Source organism: Calypte anna, chromosome 5A, assembly GCF_003957555.1.
Source record: "Calypte anna isolate BGI_N300 chromosome 5A, bCalAnn1_v1.p, whole genome shotgun sequence".
Lineage (NCBI taxonomy): Eukaryota > Metazoa > Chordata > Aves > Apodiformes > Trochilidae > Calypte > Calypte anna.
Window position 1 is genome coordinate 20018451 of NC_044251.1, and position 12936 is coordinate 20031386.

At 50.7% G+C, this 12936-nt stretch overlaps 1 protein-coding gene across 1 annotated transcript; it reads left to right on the forward strand.

Annotated features, from left to right (window-relative positions):
- The first annotated feature begins 2733 nt into the window (after nucleotides 1–2733).
- Nucleotides 2734–12932, forward strand: LOC103538819 (acetyl-coenzyme A synthetase 2-like, mitochondrial). Its single transcript, XM_030452486.1, has 14 exons — nucleotides 2734–3049; nucleotides 4398–4494; nucleotides 5473–5672; nucleotides 6142–6317; nucleotides 7196–7348; nucleotides 8706–8853; nucleotides 9283–9420; nucleotides 9613–9705; nucleotides 10092–10204; nucleotides 10701–10827; nucleotides 11509–11636; nucleotides 12155–12218; nucleotides 12546–12667; nucleotides 12756–12932. Exons 1-14 carry the CDS (start codon nucleotides 2734–2736, stop codon nucleotides 12930–12932), a joined length of 2052 nt encoding a protein of 683 aa, XP_030308346.1.
- The last annotated feature ends 4 nt before the right edge of the window (nucleotides 12933–12936 follow it).

The window sequence follows — 12936 nt, forward strand, 5'->3', positions numbered from 1 at the left end:
ATGCCAAGGCCTTTGGAGCCTCCTGCACCCCTGTGGAATGGCCAAGCAGTGAATTTATTTACTGAATACATTATTCCAGGTGAGACAGCAACATCTGACAAATGTATTTATTGAATTAAATTTGTCCAGCTCTCTGTCTGAGTGTTAAAGGGAATGACAGCCATGCAGATACACCCCAGTTCATCCTGTAACATGTACATATGCCTCCCAGCTGGCCCCACACAAGCACACGCAGACCCATGAAGCCAAACCTGCTCTGTGGTACCATCCTGGTAAAAGCTATTCCCTCCTACCTTGAAAGCTTTTGGACAGTGACTTCCAGGTGACCCTTTCTGTCCTGCTTTCATCTGTGAGCATCCTTTCCTGACCTACTGTTTTTCTTTGGTCAAAGGTTAAGCCCCTCCATCCATCCCCATCTGTCTTTGTCCCCTGGTCGTTTGACGTGTTAGATGATAGCCCACGGTGTGTAAATAATGTATATACAATGAGAAAAGAATTCAGTATTGAGGTGTTTGAGATATGGAGCTGTAACAACTTCTAGTCATCCAGCATCTGTGATTTATGTGCCATTTTCTGTAAAGATATGAACAAAAATAAAACTGAACTGGAATACCGTGTATGAGACCTGTAAATGACCCATGGTTCAAGAAGGGTGAATTCATTTAAAGCTAATAGGAGTCTGGGCATCATGCTGTAGCCAGAGAGAGGTGGGAGCCAAAGCAGCAGAGAGAGAGGTCTTCATCTTACTCCCCACTCAGGCACGGATAAGATGGGGCTTGGATGCTGCTCTCCTTTTGCACTGAAAGACAAAGCTGAAGGTGGTGTGATTGTACCTGGGGCTAAGTTAGGCACAATGGCATGCAGCTGGTCAGAGAATAAGTCACTTCAGAGTCCAGAACAGCCCTGGTGCTTTGGGTCACCCCACTTCACAGGTGCCCTGGCATTAGAGCTGAGCAGACCCTCAGGCAGGCTCACCCCCTCTGTCAGGAGCAGCCTGCAGGGCCCAGCTGGCCTAAGAAAAGGGAGCTCATTGAAAGGGAATGGTACTGACAGGATTTCTAGCAAGGTGAGCTCTGATTTGCAAGCAGCAGCAGACCATACTGAGTTATTAGAGGAGGAGATTAGATTTGCGTGCCCTGATAATGGCATCTGTGAATGGTCTGATGGAAAAATCTGGTGTTTTAGAGGGGAAAAAGGCTGAGGCAGGGTAGATATGCAGAGGAAATAGAGAGACTTCAAATGTAGAATAATGAGCGTGCTTGGGCTTGACTTTGTAAAGGAGCTACAAGCCCACAGGGCATAGCCCTTGTAGGTCCTAATCCAGCTCTGAGGGGAACTCTGATACAAACTCAAGTGTGGAATGAGCACACATACCATCAAATAGCACCTGTCTCCCATACTTGTGTCCAGCCTGCTCACCAGACATATCAGACCTGTAGACCCCAAGTGGTGTCACATTGTGACGAGCAAAGAGATCAACCAACTCTCTCCTCCTGCTGTTGATCCTATTGGTGTCCCTAGCTGAGAAAAGCCCTGCTTGCAGGTGGAGCCTTATTCTGCTCTTCTCTTGTGCCCTACTGGAAGGGAGAAGAACGTGGTCAATAAAATTAAGGATATCTGCAAGCTCTGCCTTAAAACACATTATCTATGTAGGGTTTGAAGAAAAGGCAGGAAAAAGGCTGCTTGGAAGTAGAGAGGAAGCTTAGCTCTGCTATAGTAGGTGGTGGTAGTTGGGGGACATGGGCTGTAGTGTTTCATGGTAAGTCATCAGCTCCTGTTCCACCACAGCCTCATTTAGTGCTCCCAGTACACCCAGTGGGACAGAGTAGTCTGAAATCACAGAATCATAGAACCGTCTTGTTTGGATAAGACCTCTAAGATAATCAACTCCAACCATAAACCCAGAAAAAAACCCACCATGCCCACTTGAGCATGTGCTGAAGTGCCAAATGTTTGGGAAGAGGCAGAGAACCCAGCCCAGCTTGCCAGAGGGTACAGTTCTGACTGCTGTCTAGCCGTGAGGTGGGATGGGATGCCACATCACCCCTGTGTGGCTCAGAGATGGAGGAGAAAAACATTCCTTGACCCAACTAGACACCACAGTCTAATGCCTCACAGGGAAGGGGCCTTGAGTCTGGGAAGGGAATGGTCCCATCAGCTAAGGCTAGAACCGAGGGGACTGTAACTTTCACATGCGAGCTGCCCCAGGCTGACCTCATAGACAGTGAAGGACTGAGGGGAAGCAGTGGAGGACTGGAGAGAGTGAGGGGATGGGCTCAATGGAAGCAGGCAAGCAGGGGTGAAGCATAGGGACCTGGAACAGCCTTAGGAAAGTGGGAGCAGAAACAAGCTGGTAGAGTCTGGCTTGGGCACCTCGGTCCCTGCTGAGATGTCAGGCACTCACTGAACCTGGCTGCTGTTCAAGAGCAGCTGTCAGGACTCAGATTAGCATGAAGGTTATTTTCAGTCAAACATTTCTACAGCCCACCCCTTGCCCCTCCCTTAAAGGATTGAATTTCTTTTCCTTGTGGTGCTGTGGGAGAGAGGAGGAGAGGAGTGCGGTGGGAGAGAAGGGACACCCTGGCTCCCTGCACAGGGGAGCTTTGTGCCTGGTTGGCGCAGGGTGACATAGCTCCAGCTCCCACAGGGACACGTCTTGCCTGGGCTGGGTGTCCCAAGAAGACACAAGGGCTCCAGGCACACGTCTCGTCCCTGAGAGGCAGGCACCCTGCAATGCTGGCCAGGCTGCTGGCCCGGGCTTACTGCCCTAAAGCTCTTCCTCAGGCCCCCAGAAGCCACCCTGGGTCAGCAGCTGCACGAGCCTGGAGTCATGGGCCCCTTACTGCCTACATGCCTGAAGCCGTTGCATTCCCTGAACCTAAGAACCATCAGGGCTTGTACAAGGTGTCGGTGGAGCAGGGGGATGCCTTCTGGGGAGCACTGGGCAGGAGTCGGCTCAGCTGGATCACTCCCTTCCACTCTGTCCAAGACTGTGACATGCACCAGGGCAGGGTCTCTTGGTTCATGGGTGGACAGCTGAATGTGGCAGGTAAGGAAATGAGGGAGGTTCCTGTGGGGTGCCTCTCTGTGAAGGGCTTTTGCCCTGGGAGCAGATGAGAGGATCACAGAGTTAACGGGTTGGAGTGACTGGGTTTCCTAGAAAGTTCAGTTGGTCCTGCAGTGGTTGTACAGTAAGGTTGTGGCTGTTCCTAAGAGAGCAGCCACATTTTGCTGGAAAGGCTGCAGCTGAACCACAGTGTGCTGAGAGCCATGAAACTCTCCCCCAGCCTCCGTGTATCCCACAGCAGCACAGTGGCTCTGTTTCGCAGGACCACAGGCAACTGCATCAAACCCTGTGCGTTCAGCAGGCAGTATTGGGCTAGGTCATCCCTGCCCAGCAAAGGCAGTATGTATTTTGCAGAACGCAAAATACAGGAGCAGTAAGCAGTACTAGAAGTCCCCATAGCAGTGTTCTTCAGTAGGCTGGAGCTGCTACATTAGGGCAGCTACCAGGGGAAGATATAGGGGCACTATTTGACACTATCTGCTGCTTGGGGGGCTGTTGGTCCTAGGATTCAAATTGAGAGACAAACCTCTCAGATAGGTTTTATGTAATCCATTTGGGTAGGAGAGTAGGGGTTATTTGCCTTTGGGATTTAAGATCTTACTCTTGCCCCTTTTGCATTTGCTTCTTTTTCTCCTGAAGAACTACAAATGGTCAGGAGAAAAATGCAACATGGGGCTGCTGTATTATCCCGTGAGCTCAGTAGCAAGCCTAAGGAAAAAAGAACTGAAAAAGGTTTCTGAGGTAACTGCTGCTGCCAGCAACATGGGAAACTTAGAAGAATCACAGCCAAAGTCCCATCCTGCCATGTCTCTGGAAATTAAGTCTGTGCACTCCTGACCTTGGTTCTCTTCCATCTTGGACAAGTCTACCCTGTAGACTTCCTGCACAGAGCTTTGCTTCATCCTAAATTTCTTATTTAGGAGCATCACCACTAAAAAACTGTTCCAGTCCACCAAAGAGGCAACTGGAAGGCAGTGCTGGCTGGAGTGATAACTGAGTTAATGTTTGCCAGGCCTGCAGAGGGCAGTAGGGATGTGACCTCCAAAGGGATTTGAGGTTGTTTCTGTTCTGAATTATGTTAGGTTGCAATTCAGGGTAAAGCTGATACTAGGGACTGGTAGATACTGGAGTTTTGAGACATGTAACAGGCTTGGGACAGTGCTTGTGGTCTACTTGCTGGTATCCACAAAACTTGTACTATCACAAGGATAATGCTGAGACTCACATCCAGCCTTGACCCTGATCTGAAAATAGGACTACAAGTGCTGGTTTTCTGGGAGTTAAGAGGTACAGAGTTGCTCTGGCAATGGGACTTGGTTGTCTTTTCCAGTGAATTGTCTGGATCGACATGTCCATGTAGCCCCAGACAAAGTGGCCTTAATATGGGAGAAGGATGAACCAGGAGAGGAGGTGCAGGTCACATACAGGTCTGTATTTACTTCTGAGCATATGTGAGAGACTGCATGGGGCTGATCTGCTGATGTGCATTATGTGAGGAGATGTAGCATCCCTTTGCACAGACAGTTCAACATTATGGTGATTCTTGACTTGCTCATGCTTATCTGAGACTTCAGCCTGCCTCCCAATTAACCCTCTAAGCTACATGGGGTCCCTACCCAGATGGGAGGGTGAATACAAGCTCCTCATTACAGCACTGCCATGTTTGTATGTAAGATCCCATGAGGAAGTTACACATAAGCCTTTCCAGCAAGGTTCCTGGTGTCTAAAGTTGCAGGTAAATGCTCTGCAAGGGAACCCTGAGTCACAGCTGCATGGGTGTTGGGAAGTTCTGTGCTCATCTGCATGTCAGCAACACTGCTGTGTTTGGCTCTATGGAAGGACCGCCTGACCAGCTCTGCTCTCCTGCATGGAGAGTCACTGACAGCCAAGCCAGGATTCCTGGGAGGGAGGGACAGTTCTCATGAGAGGCAATGTTTTGTTCGCTGCTTTCCTACAGCTGTTGTTCTCACTGGTGGGCACAAGCTCTGGAGAACTTAACCTTCCCAGCAAAGCATGAAACCTGGCTTTAATGGAGGAATGTATCTAACTTCTCATGCATAGTCCCCAGCACTGCAAGATAGTGTTTTGCTCATGAGAAATGTGAAGGTCATGACTGGAAAGTCAGCTGAGCTGGTGTGCCAGTGGCCATTGCTGGCCCTATGGCTTGCTCCTACAGCCAGTGAGTGCATCAGGCTCTGTACAGAGGCTATCATGACTTATTTCTTTTCCACAAATAATGGCCTGTGTTAGCAACTGTCTTTCTTTTGCACTGTCATTTTACAGGTCTCCCATGTGGGAGAGCTCTCATTGGTTCAGGTGTGTAGGTGTAAACTGCACACCTGTGACACCTGTGACACCCTCATCTCTACACAAGCGCCTAACTGTGCCATTGCTTCTTTGGGCAGGGAACTGCTGGAGCTGACGTGCCGCCTGGGAAACACTTTGAAACGACAAGGGGTGAAAAGGGGTGACAGGGTGACAATCTACATGCCCCCATGCCCGTTGGCAGTGGCTAGCATGCTGGCCTGTGCTCGCATCGGGGCTGTGCATGCTGTGGTGTTTGCCGGGTTCAGTGCAGAGTCCTTGGCGGATAGGATCCGAGATGGTAAGAGCCAGTGAGTAACAGGGACATGTCCAGTGTTCCCCTTTGGCAACAGTGTTCAGCTTGTTTCAGCAGCTGAGGGGCTCACGGTTGTGCTGGTGGCAAAGCTTTTCTGGGTCAGGCTTCCCAGATAACTGAGGGAGCACTGCCAGGGTATATGGCCATGGATTAGCACCCCACAAAATGGCATATGCTCACTAAATATCTTTCAACCTATGGGATGGACTGGTTTACTCCTTCATCCAAGAGAGTGAAGGGTTGGGATACAGCATGCCCTCTGAGCGAATGCAACAAAGGCAAGAATGAATGGGGAAACAAAGATAGATGCAAAGATGCTGGTTTTGTTAAATGGAGGGCATGAGTAAGAGGGGCTGTGTGACAGGGAAAGGTGTGGGGTCATGTTAGAGCCTGACTGCTGTGTGACTAATGGAGAGGGACAGAGATGCTTATGCAGCCCTTTCACCTTCTGCAGCCCAGTCGGAGACAGTGATCACAGTGAACCAGGGGCTGAGAGGTGGCAAGGTTATTGAGATGAAGAAGACAGTGGACCAGGCTGTGAAGCAGTGTCCAAGAGTGAAACGGGTTCTGGTTTCCATGAGGACTGAAACCAAGGTTCCTATGACAGCCCTAGACATGGTGCTGGAGGAGGTGAGAGGCTGTCTGGAACCACCACCACCTGCCCTGGGCAATGTGTGCACTAAGGGAATCGAGATGAGGGGTGGAGAGAAGGTCCTGGCTTTCCATGACAGTTTTGTTGGCATTGATACAATATAGGGACATTGTCCTACAACAGAAGTGGCAGCCAGAGCTGTACACAAGTTTATGAGAATCCCAGGAGCCATCAGACAGCAGTGTGGGGGGAACTAACTGGTGGTCCTTCCCACAGCACCAGCCCTGTGCCATCGGGGGCAGGCAGTGTAAACCAGGGCTTGAGGAAAGTTGGACCAGGCAGACAAGCTGTGAGCCCAGCCCTGGTCTGCCACAGGACTGTCACACAGCGCTGTGCCAGCAGACCTGGCAGTCTTTATGAGTGCTGCTGGCAGCTTGTGTCCAGGGAAGGAGAGAGTGAAGTTGCTCGTGTGCCCATAATGCAGCACACAGCACAAAGCACTGTTGCCGAAGTGGTGAACGCCTGCCGTGCATTTCTGTCAGCTCCCTGGAAGCTGCACAGAGGTCTCTGCCTCTGCCTATCCCATCTGCAAGCAGTTAGTGCTAGAAAGACTTTCTGAAAGGCTCCTGTGCTGGTCAGAGCAGCAGCAGCATAAAAATAGCAGCCTCTGACTCAGCAGGTCTGCTACAGCTGAGGAGTGAGTTTGCCAGCTCAGCAAGTCAAGAGGGTTCAGGCTGGCGAGCAAGAGGGGTGGGCAGGGGGAGGATGGTGCGGGGAGGGCAGGGGGTGGGGGGGGGGCAGGGTGGTGTGGGAGTTCGGCGGGAGGCTTGGGGGAGGTGTGCAAGCAGGTGTAACAGGACAACAAGGGGGAGCCTGAGAGACCCCTGAGAGAGAACAGGTGTGATCTCTCCTGCAGGAGATGATGAAGGAGAACACGTGCTGTGAGCCTGCAGCCATGGACAGTGAAGACATGTTGTTTCTTCTCTACACATCAGGCAGTACCGGCAAACCCAAGGGTCTGGTTCATTCCCAAGCTGGTTACTTGCTGTTTGCTGCTCTCACACACAAGGTAGTGGATCCCAGGCACAGAGCACTCATGAGCCAGCAGTCCAAAGGCAGTGCGGGGAACAGGCGTGCTCATGAGCATATCTTTATCCATGATAAATTCTCTGGGAAGCCATTAGCCAATAAAGTACATCTGCAAAGATGTAGTGGGGAAGAGTAACGTGCTTCAGAGCAGGGCCTCCCAAACGCATCCTCCTGTGAGCTACATTCTTGGCTCATTTTGCTGCCCTGTCCTAGACTGCATCATTGGGTGGATGCTCAGCCTTGTAAGAGTAATTTGAGATTACAGAAGGGAGAAGGAAGAAGCAAATTTGCTCCTGAAACCTCCAGCTTGCTTTCCTTATGTGTAACTATACCAAATAAGGTGGAAGACCAAAGGCAGTGCTTCTAGGAGGGGCATACTTGAAGGTACCTGTAAAAGCTGGTGAGTGCCCTCAAGACAAAGGCTCTATACCTGAAGAGTGTGTATAATCTTTGGGGAAAAAAAAAAAAGCCCTAGCCCCTGTTTTGGCATGCCCTAAACAAACTAACAAGAGCTGGATAAAAGGGCACTGACCACAGTATGGAGTTGCACTTGGCTGCAACAGGGAGTGTAAGGGACATTTCCTCCAACATTATATGGAATTCTCTGGAAGAGGGAATTCCTCCCTGAACAGTCCCTTAGCTTTGGGTCTGATTCTCCCTGTCTGTGATTGAAGCTTCACACACTGTGTACCTGAGACCACACACCCTATGGGACAGCAAGCTCAGGGCTGGCTGGGTCTTCTCTGCCATCCATGACTGTGGGAGGCCAGACCTTCTGGGGTGTGTGCAGGGGGTGTGTGGAAGCCTTTGGGTTTGCTGTAAGCTAAGCTGTTTATGCAGCTGTGCCCTGCATAACTCTCTTATGGCCCCTCATGTTGTATGCTTGTCCCGATGGCATCTGCTCAGCAGGAAATTACTGATTTAAGAAAAAAAATGCATCTGAGCTGGTTTGCAAGAGTAAAGGGCTGCCTTCCTGGGATGGCAATGCAGGGTGAGTGGTACGTGGCCATGTTAGCACTCAGGAGTGCTGGGAACTGTGACACAGGCATGATCAGATCTCCCAACTGGATGGGGCAGACTGCTGCTACCGTAACTGACTGCTTGGTTAAAATGAGATAAAACAAGCAGGGGAAATTTCCATTACAAGCACTTTGGAGCACTTGAGGCCCCAGAGTCCCCAGCTGGAAGCTTGCAGACAGGGAGCTACTGGAAGAGATGGGATGGTCTGAAACAGCAGGCCATAGAAGGATAGAAGCAATGGCCCAGAGGGAGACCAGTCCCTGGGGAGCCTTCCCCTGGGAGGCTGTACCTCTCACTGCCTCTCCTCTCTTGCACAGTATGTGTTCAACTACCAAGACAGAGACATCTTCGGCTGTGTGGCAGACATTGGCTGGATCACAGGGCACACTTATGTGGTCTATGGCCCCCTCTGCAACGGTGGCACCACAGTTCTTTTTGAGAGCACTCCTGTCCATCCCAACCCTGGTGAGTGAGAACATTTCTCAGGGGAATGGGGACATACCACAGCCACCCTGCAAGACATGCAGCAGGCAGGGATCTGGTGCCTTGATGCCAGGACACGGGCAGTGGTGGCTCTGCAACCACAGGAGCAGATCATGGGCTCTGACCAGTGGAGAACTGTGAGGGGAAGTCTTTTCCTCCAGTTAGGAAGACACTGTTGCTTCTCCAGGGATGAAATTGTTCTCCCTGTCCCTCTCTGCAGTGGAGATAGTAAGGTGATGTGAAGGAAAAGGGGCTAATGCTGCTGCCGGACCATTTAAATCCTTTTCCAGCATGGAGTTAACTTGGCTGAGGGTCCAGGCACTGCTGGAGAGCCCTTCGTCCCACCTCCTCTCCTCTATGGTAGTCTCAGGGAGCCTGTGCAGGTGGTTACTGGCCCTGTTTCCATTCCAGGCCGCTATTGGGAAATGGTGGAGAGGTTAAAAATCAACCAGTTCTATGGAGCACCCACTGCCATCCGCCTGCTCTTGAGATATGGTGATGAATGGGTGAAGAAGTATGACCGCTCTTCTCTCAAAGTGCTTGGCTCAGGTAACAGCTGCTGACATGGGCTGAAGCAGCAAACACCTGGGTATCAGGTTGTGCCTCTTCTCACAATGTCAAAAGCAGCACATAAGAGCAAAAAGTGAGGAGACCACACTGCTTGGGGGTGGCTCTGTGAGCAGGCCCTGAGAATCTCTGACCTCATGTTTCAGCTCTGTCCCCTTGTCTTTCCCCTTGCAGTGGGGGAACCCATCAACAAGGAGGCGTGGGAGTGGTACTTCAATGTGGTTGGTGAGACACGGTGCCCAGTAGTGGACACGTGGTGGCAAACAGGTGAGAAGCATATGACACCTAATTCCAGCTTCTGCTTTCCCAGGCTTCAAGAGTGATCTATTACTTTGCTGGCCAAGTGGGAATGGTTGTTACTGACATGCTTGTACAAGCAATCCCATAAGGGGACACAGGCAGCATAACATGAGAGAAATAGCCTTTAAAGCTAACCCAGAGAAACACAGGACCTGACAGCAGGGAGCTGATCTCTGCTGAGCTAAATGAACAGGATCATCCTTCAAAGAGCCTTCACCAGCTGTCTGGCAAACCTAGCCCCAGCCTATGATCCAGAAGAGTTTAGCAAGGGTAAAGGCTGGTGGCCAAGCAGTGCTACCTGACTTTCCTCTTATTGCTAACTTTAATGAGCATTACTGTTTCTTTTGCTTCAGAAACAGGAGGCATCTGTATCTCACCCCGTCCTTCTAATCCTGGAGCTGAAATCCTTCCAGGCATGGCTATGAGGCCCTTTTTTGGGATCAGCCCCTCACTCTTGGATGAAAAGGTACATTTAGAACCTACAGCTCAGGCACTGGCTCAGCCAAGTACTTGAAGCTTGCATACCTGCTGACAGTCATGGAGATCTGTAAACATGTCTGTCTTTCCTGTTCACCTTTACTAAACAGCAAGCTTCTTTACTGGAAAGGGACCAACAGTGAAGCTGTTCTTCCTATTAGCACAGAAGTCAAGCTGTTTTCTAGCTTGCTTTGCCCTGAAAGGGCAGGCTGTGCCTGAACTCCCTGGGATATGCCTTTTCAAAGTGAAATGGCTGGGCAGGGGCAGAGAGCCTCCCTGGAGAGGCTCTGTGCCCCACTGTGGTAGGCAAACATCTGTTGTGAGAGACTGGGCCTGTCCCCTTGAAGTTGGGCAACACAGGACTCTCCTCACCCCCTCTCCTGGCATTGCCATCACAGGTTATTGAACATAGTAGTAAATATAGACAGTAACTAAACATCCCAAGTACCCTCAGCCATGGTTACTAAAAGGTAATTATTTTCCAGGGAAATGTCCTTCTGGAAAACAACATTTCTGGAGCCCTTTGCATCTCACAAGCCTGGCCAGGTATGGCACGAACCATTTACAATGACCACAAAAGATTTCTGGAAACCTATCTGACTCCTTATCCAGGTAAGGAAAACACGTGGCAGGTCACTGCGGAGATGTTTGATTGGCTATTGGCTACGGTTGGGTCTGCCTGCTGGTCTTATACGCAAGCAAAGAACTCAATAGAGCTGATTCTGCTACTTTGTTCTTCAACATGCCCTCTACAGTGTAGAAGCCCCCATGCCTAATACCTTAGCATTGCCCTGGGAATGATTTTCTTTCACCCACTTTCCCTATTAAATTACACATGGTTTTCAGGCACTGGATTTGTTCTTCTGCTCCCAGTCCCCATGAACACAGAAAGGCCTCTTGGTGCATCTTTAGCAAACCATGTCAGCTTCTATCACTTATCCAGAGGCGCTAAGCAAGCCCACGACTGTGTATGTCTTGATATGAAGCAAAGGGCAGCAGGAGCAGGACCACAGGCACTTGCACTGGTGCAAAGTACTTCCGGCTTATGGTGATGAGGTGGGCCAAGCATTAGTCATCAGACTGCAAAATGAGGGAAGGAGCCTTGTGATGGAGCAGGTACCAACAGAGGCAGAAGACTAACAAGAAAGGTAGGCACCTTCATCCTGAGCAGCTGAGGAAGGATCAGAGTATATGAGCCAACAGAGGAGAAGAGGGCAAGATGAGAGCATGGCTGGTGAGCAGCTCACATGCTCACAGCAACAGGTGACTACAGCATGCTTCTGCCCACTGCAGGGTTCTTCTTCACTGGGGATGGTGCATATCGTACCAGTGAGGGCTACTACCAGCTGACAGGACGACTAGATGACATCATTAACATCAGCGGGCACCGGCTGGGCACTGCAGAGGTGGAGGATGTTGTGGTAAGAGATGGGGGTGGGAAGCAAAGCCATCTGAGGGGGCAGCTCAGGTGCACTGGCAGTGCTCAGGAAAGCTTCTCAGAAAGACCCAGAAACACACTGCTGCTGCTGTAACAGCAGGGAACAGTGTTGGACCCACAGCCTGCCTGTGGGAACTGCTTCCCACCCTCTCCCCTCTCTTCTCACTCTGCAGCAAGAGAGGGACAAAGCCTGATAATGTTAACATTGTAAGTGGGTGAATCCTAAAGTGGCAGCCTGGCATGTTAAGAAGGAGCATCAGTGGGCCAGTAAAGATTGTGGAACTGGGTGGAGCAACCTGGAAGTTGCAGGGTCTAGAAGGTGCAAACATGATGCAGCCAGGGGCAGGGGAAAACTTGTTTGCAGACAGACCTGCTGAGGCAAGAAGGAAAAAGGGCAGAGACCATCTGAGGCTTTTTCTTATCTCTCTGCATTACCATGGGCTGCAGCAGCCAAGTCAGGGCAGCTCCTAGGTGCCAAACCCCAGCTTTGTTCTCTTCCAGAATCACCACGTGGCAGTGGCAGAGTCTGCAGTCATTGGCTACCCGCATAAGATCAAGGGAGAAGGTAAGATGCTTGCTTTCCTCTTGCTGAAATGTCTCTCCTGTGGCTATTGCACTGGATTAGGAAGTGGGACTGTCACACCAACCCCTGGTAGCAATGCTGTGCCAACACCATAGAGCACAGTAGCAGGGATCTTGGCACAGCCACCACAACAGACACCAGTTGGACTTCCCATAAGGCAGGACCATATCCAGAAGCACTTACAGCTCAGGCTGCAAAGCATCCCCTGAAGCTACCAGCAAAGAGGGACCTCTCCTGGCACTAAGTCCAAGGATTCTCTCAGGAACATACAGCACATGGTGCTGAGTAACTTGGTGCTCCTTCTGCCAGGGGCCTATGCATTCGTTGTGCTGAAGAAGGACAGTGGCTACACACAGGAGACTCTGACTGCTGAGCTACGGGAGCTGATCTCAAAGAAGATTGCAAAGTATGCAGTTCCAGAGTATGTTCAGGTAACATGTGTAGACTGGTCCAACACCTGCTTTGGCAAGCTGGCCAACCCTTTTCCCTCAGCCTTAGTTCTGCTCCTCCCCCCCACAGGTGACGAACCGGCTGCCCAAGACACGCTCAGGGAAAATTATGCGTCGGGTGCTAAGGAAAATTGTGGAGGACAAGACCAGTGAACTTGGGGACCTAACCACCCTGGATGACCATGAGGCTGTGCAGCAGATCATAGAGGGACACAAGTTCCTAGTGGAGGGACAGAAGAGCTATTAGGTTG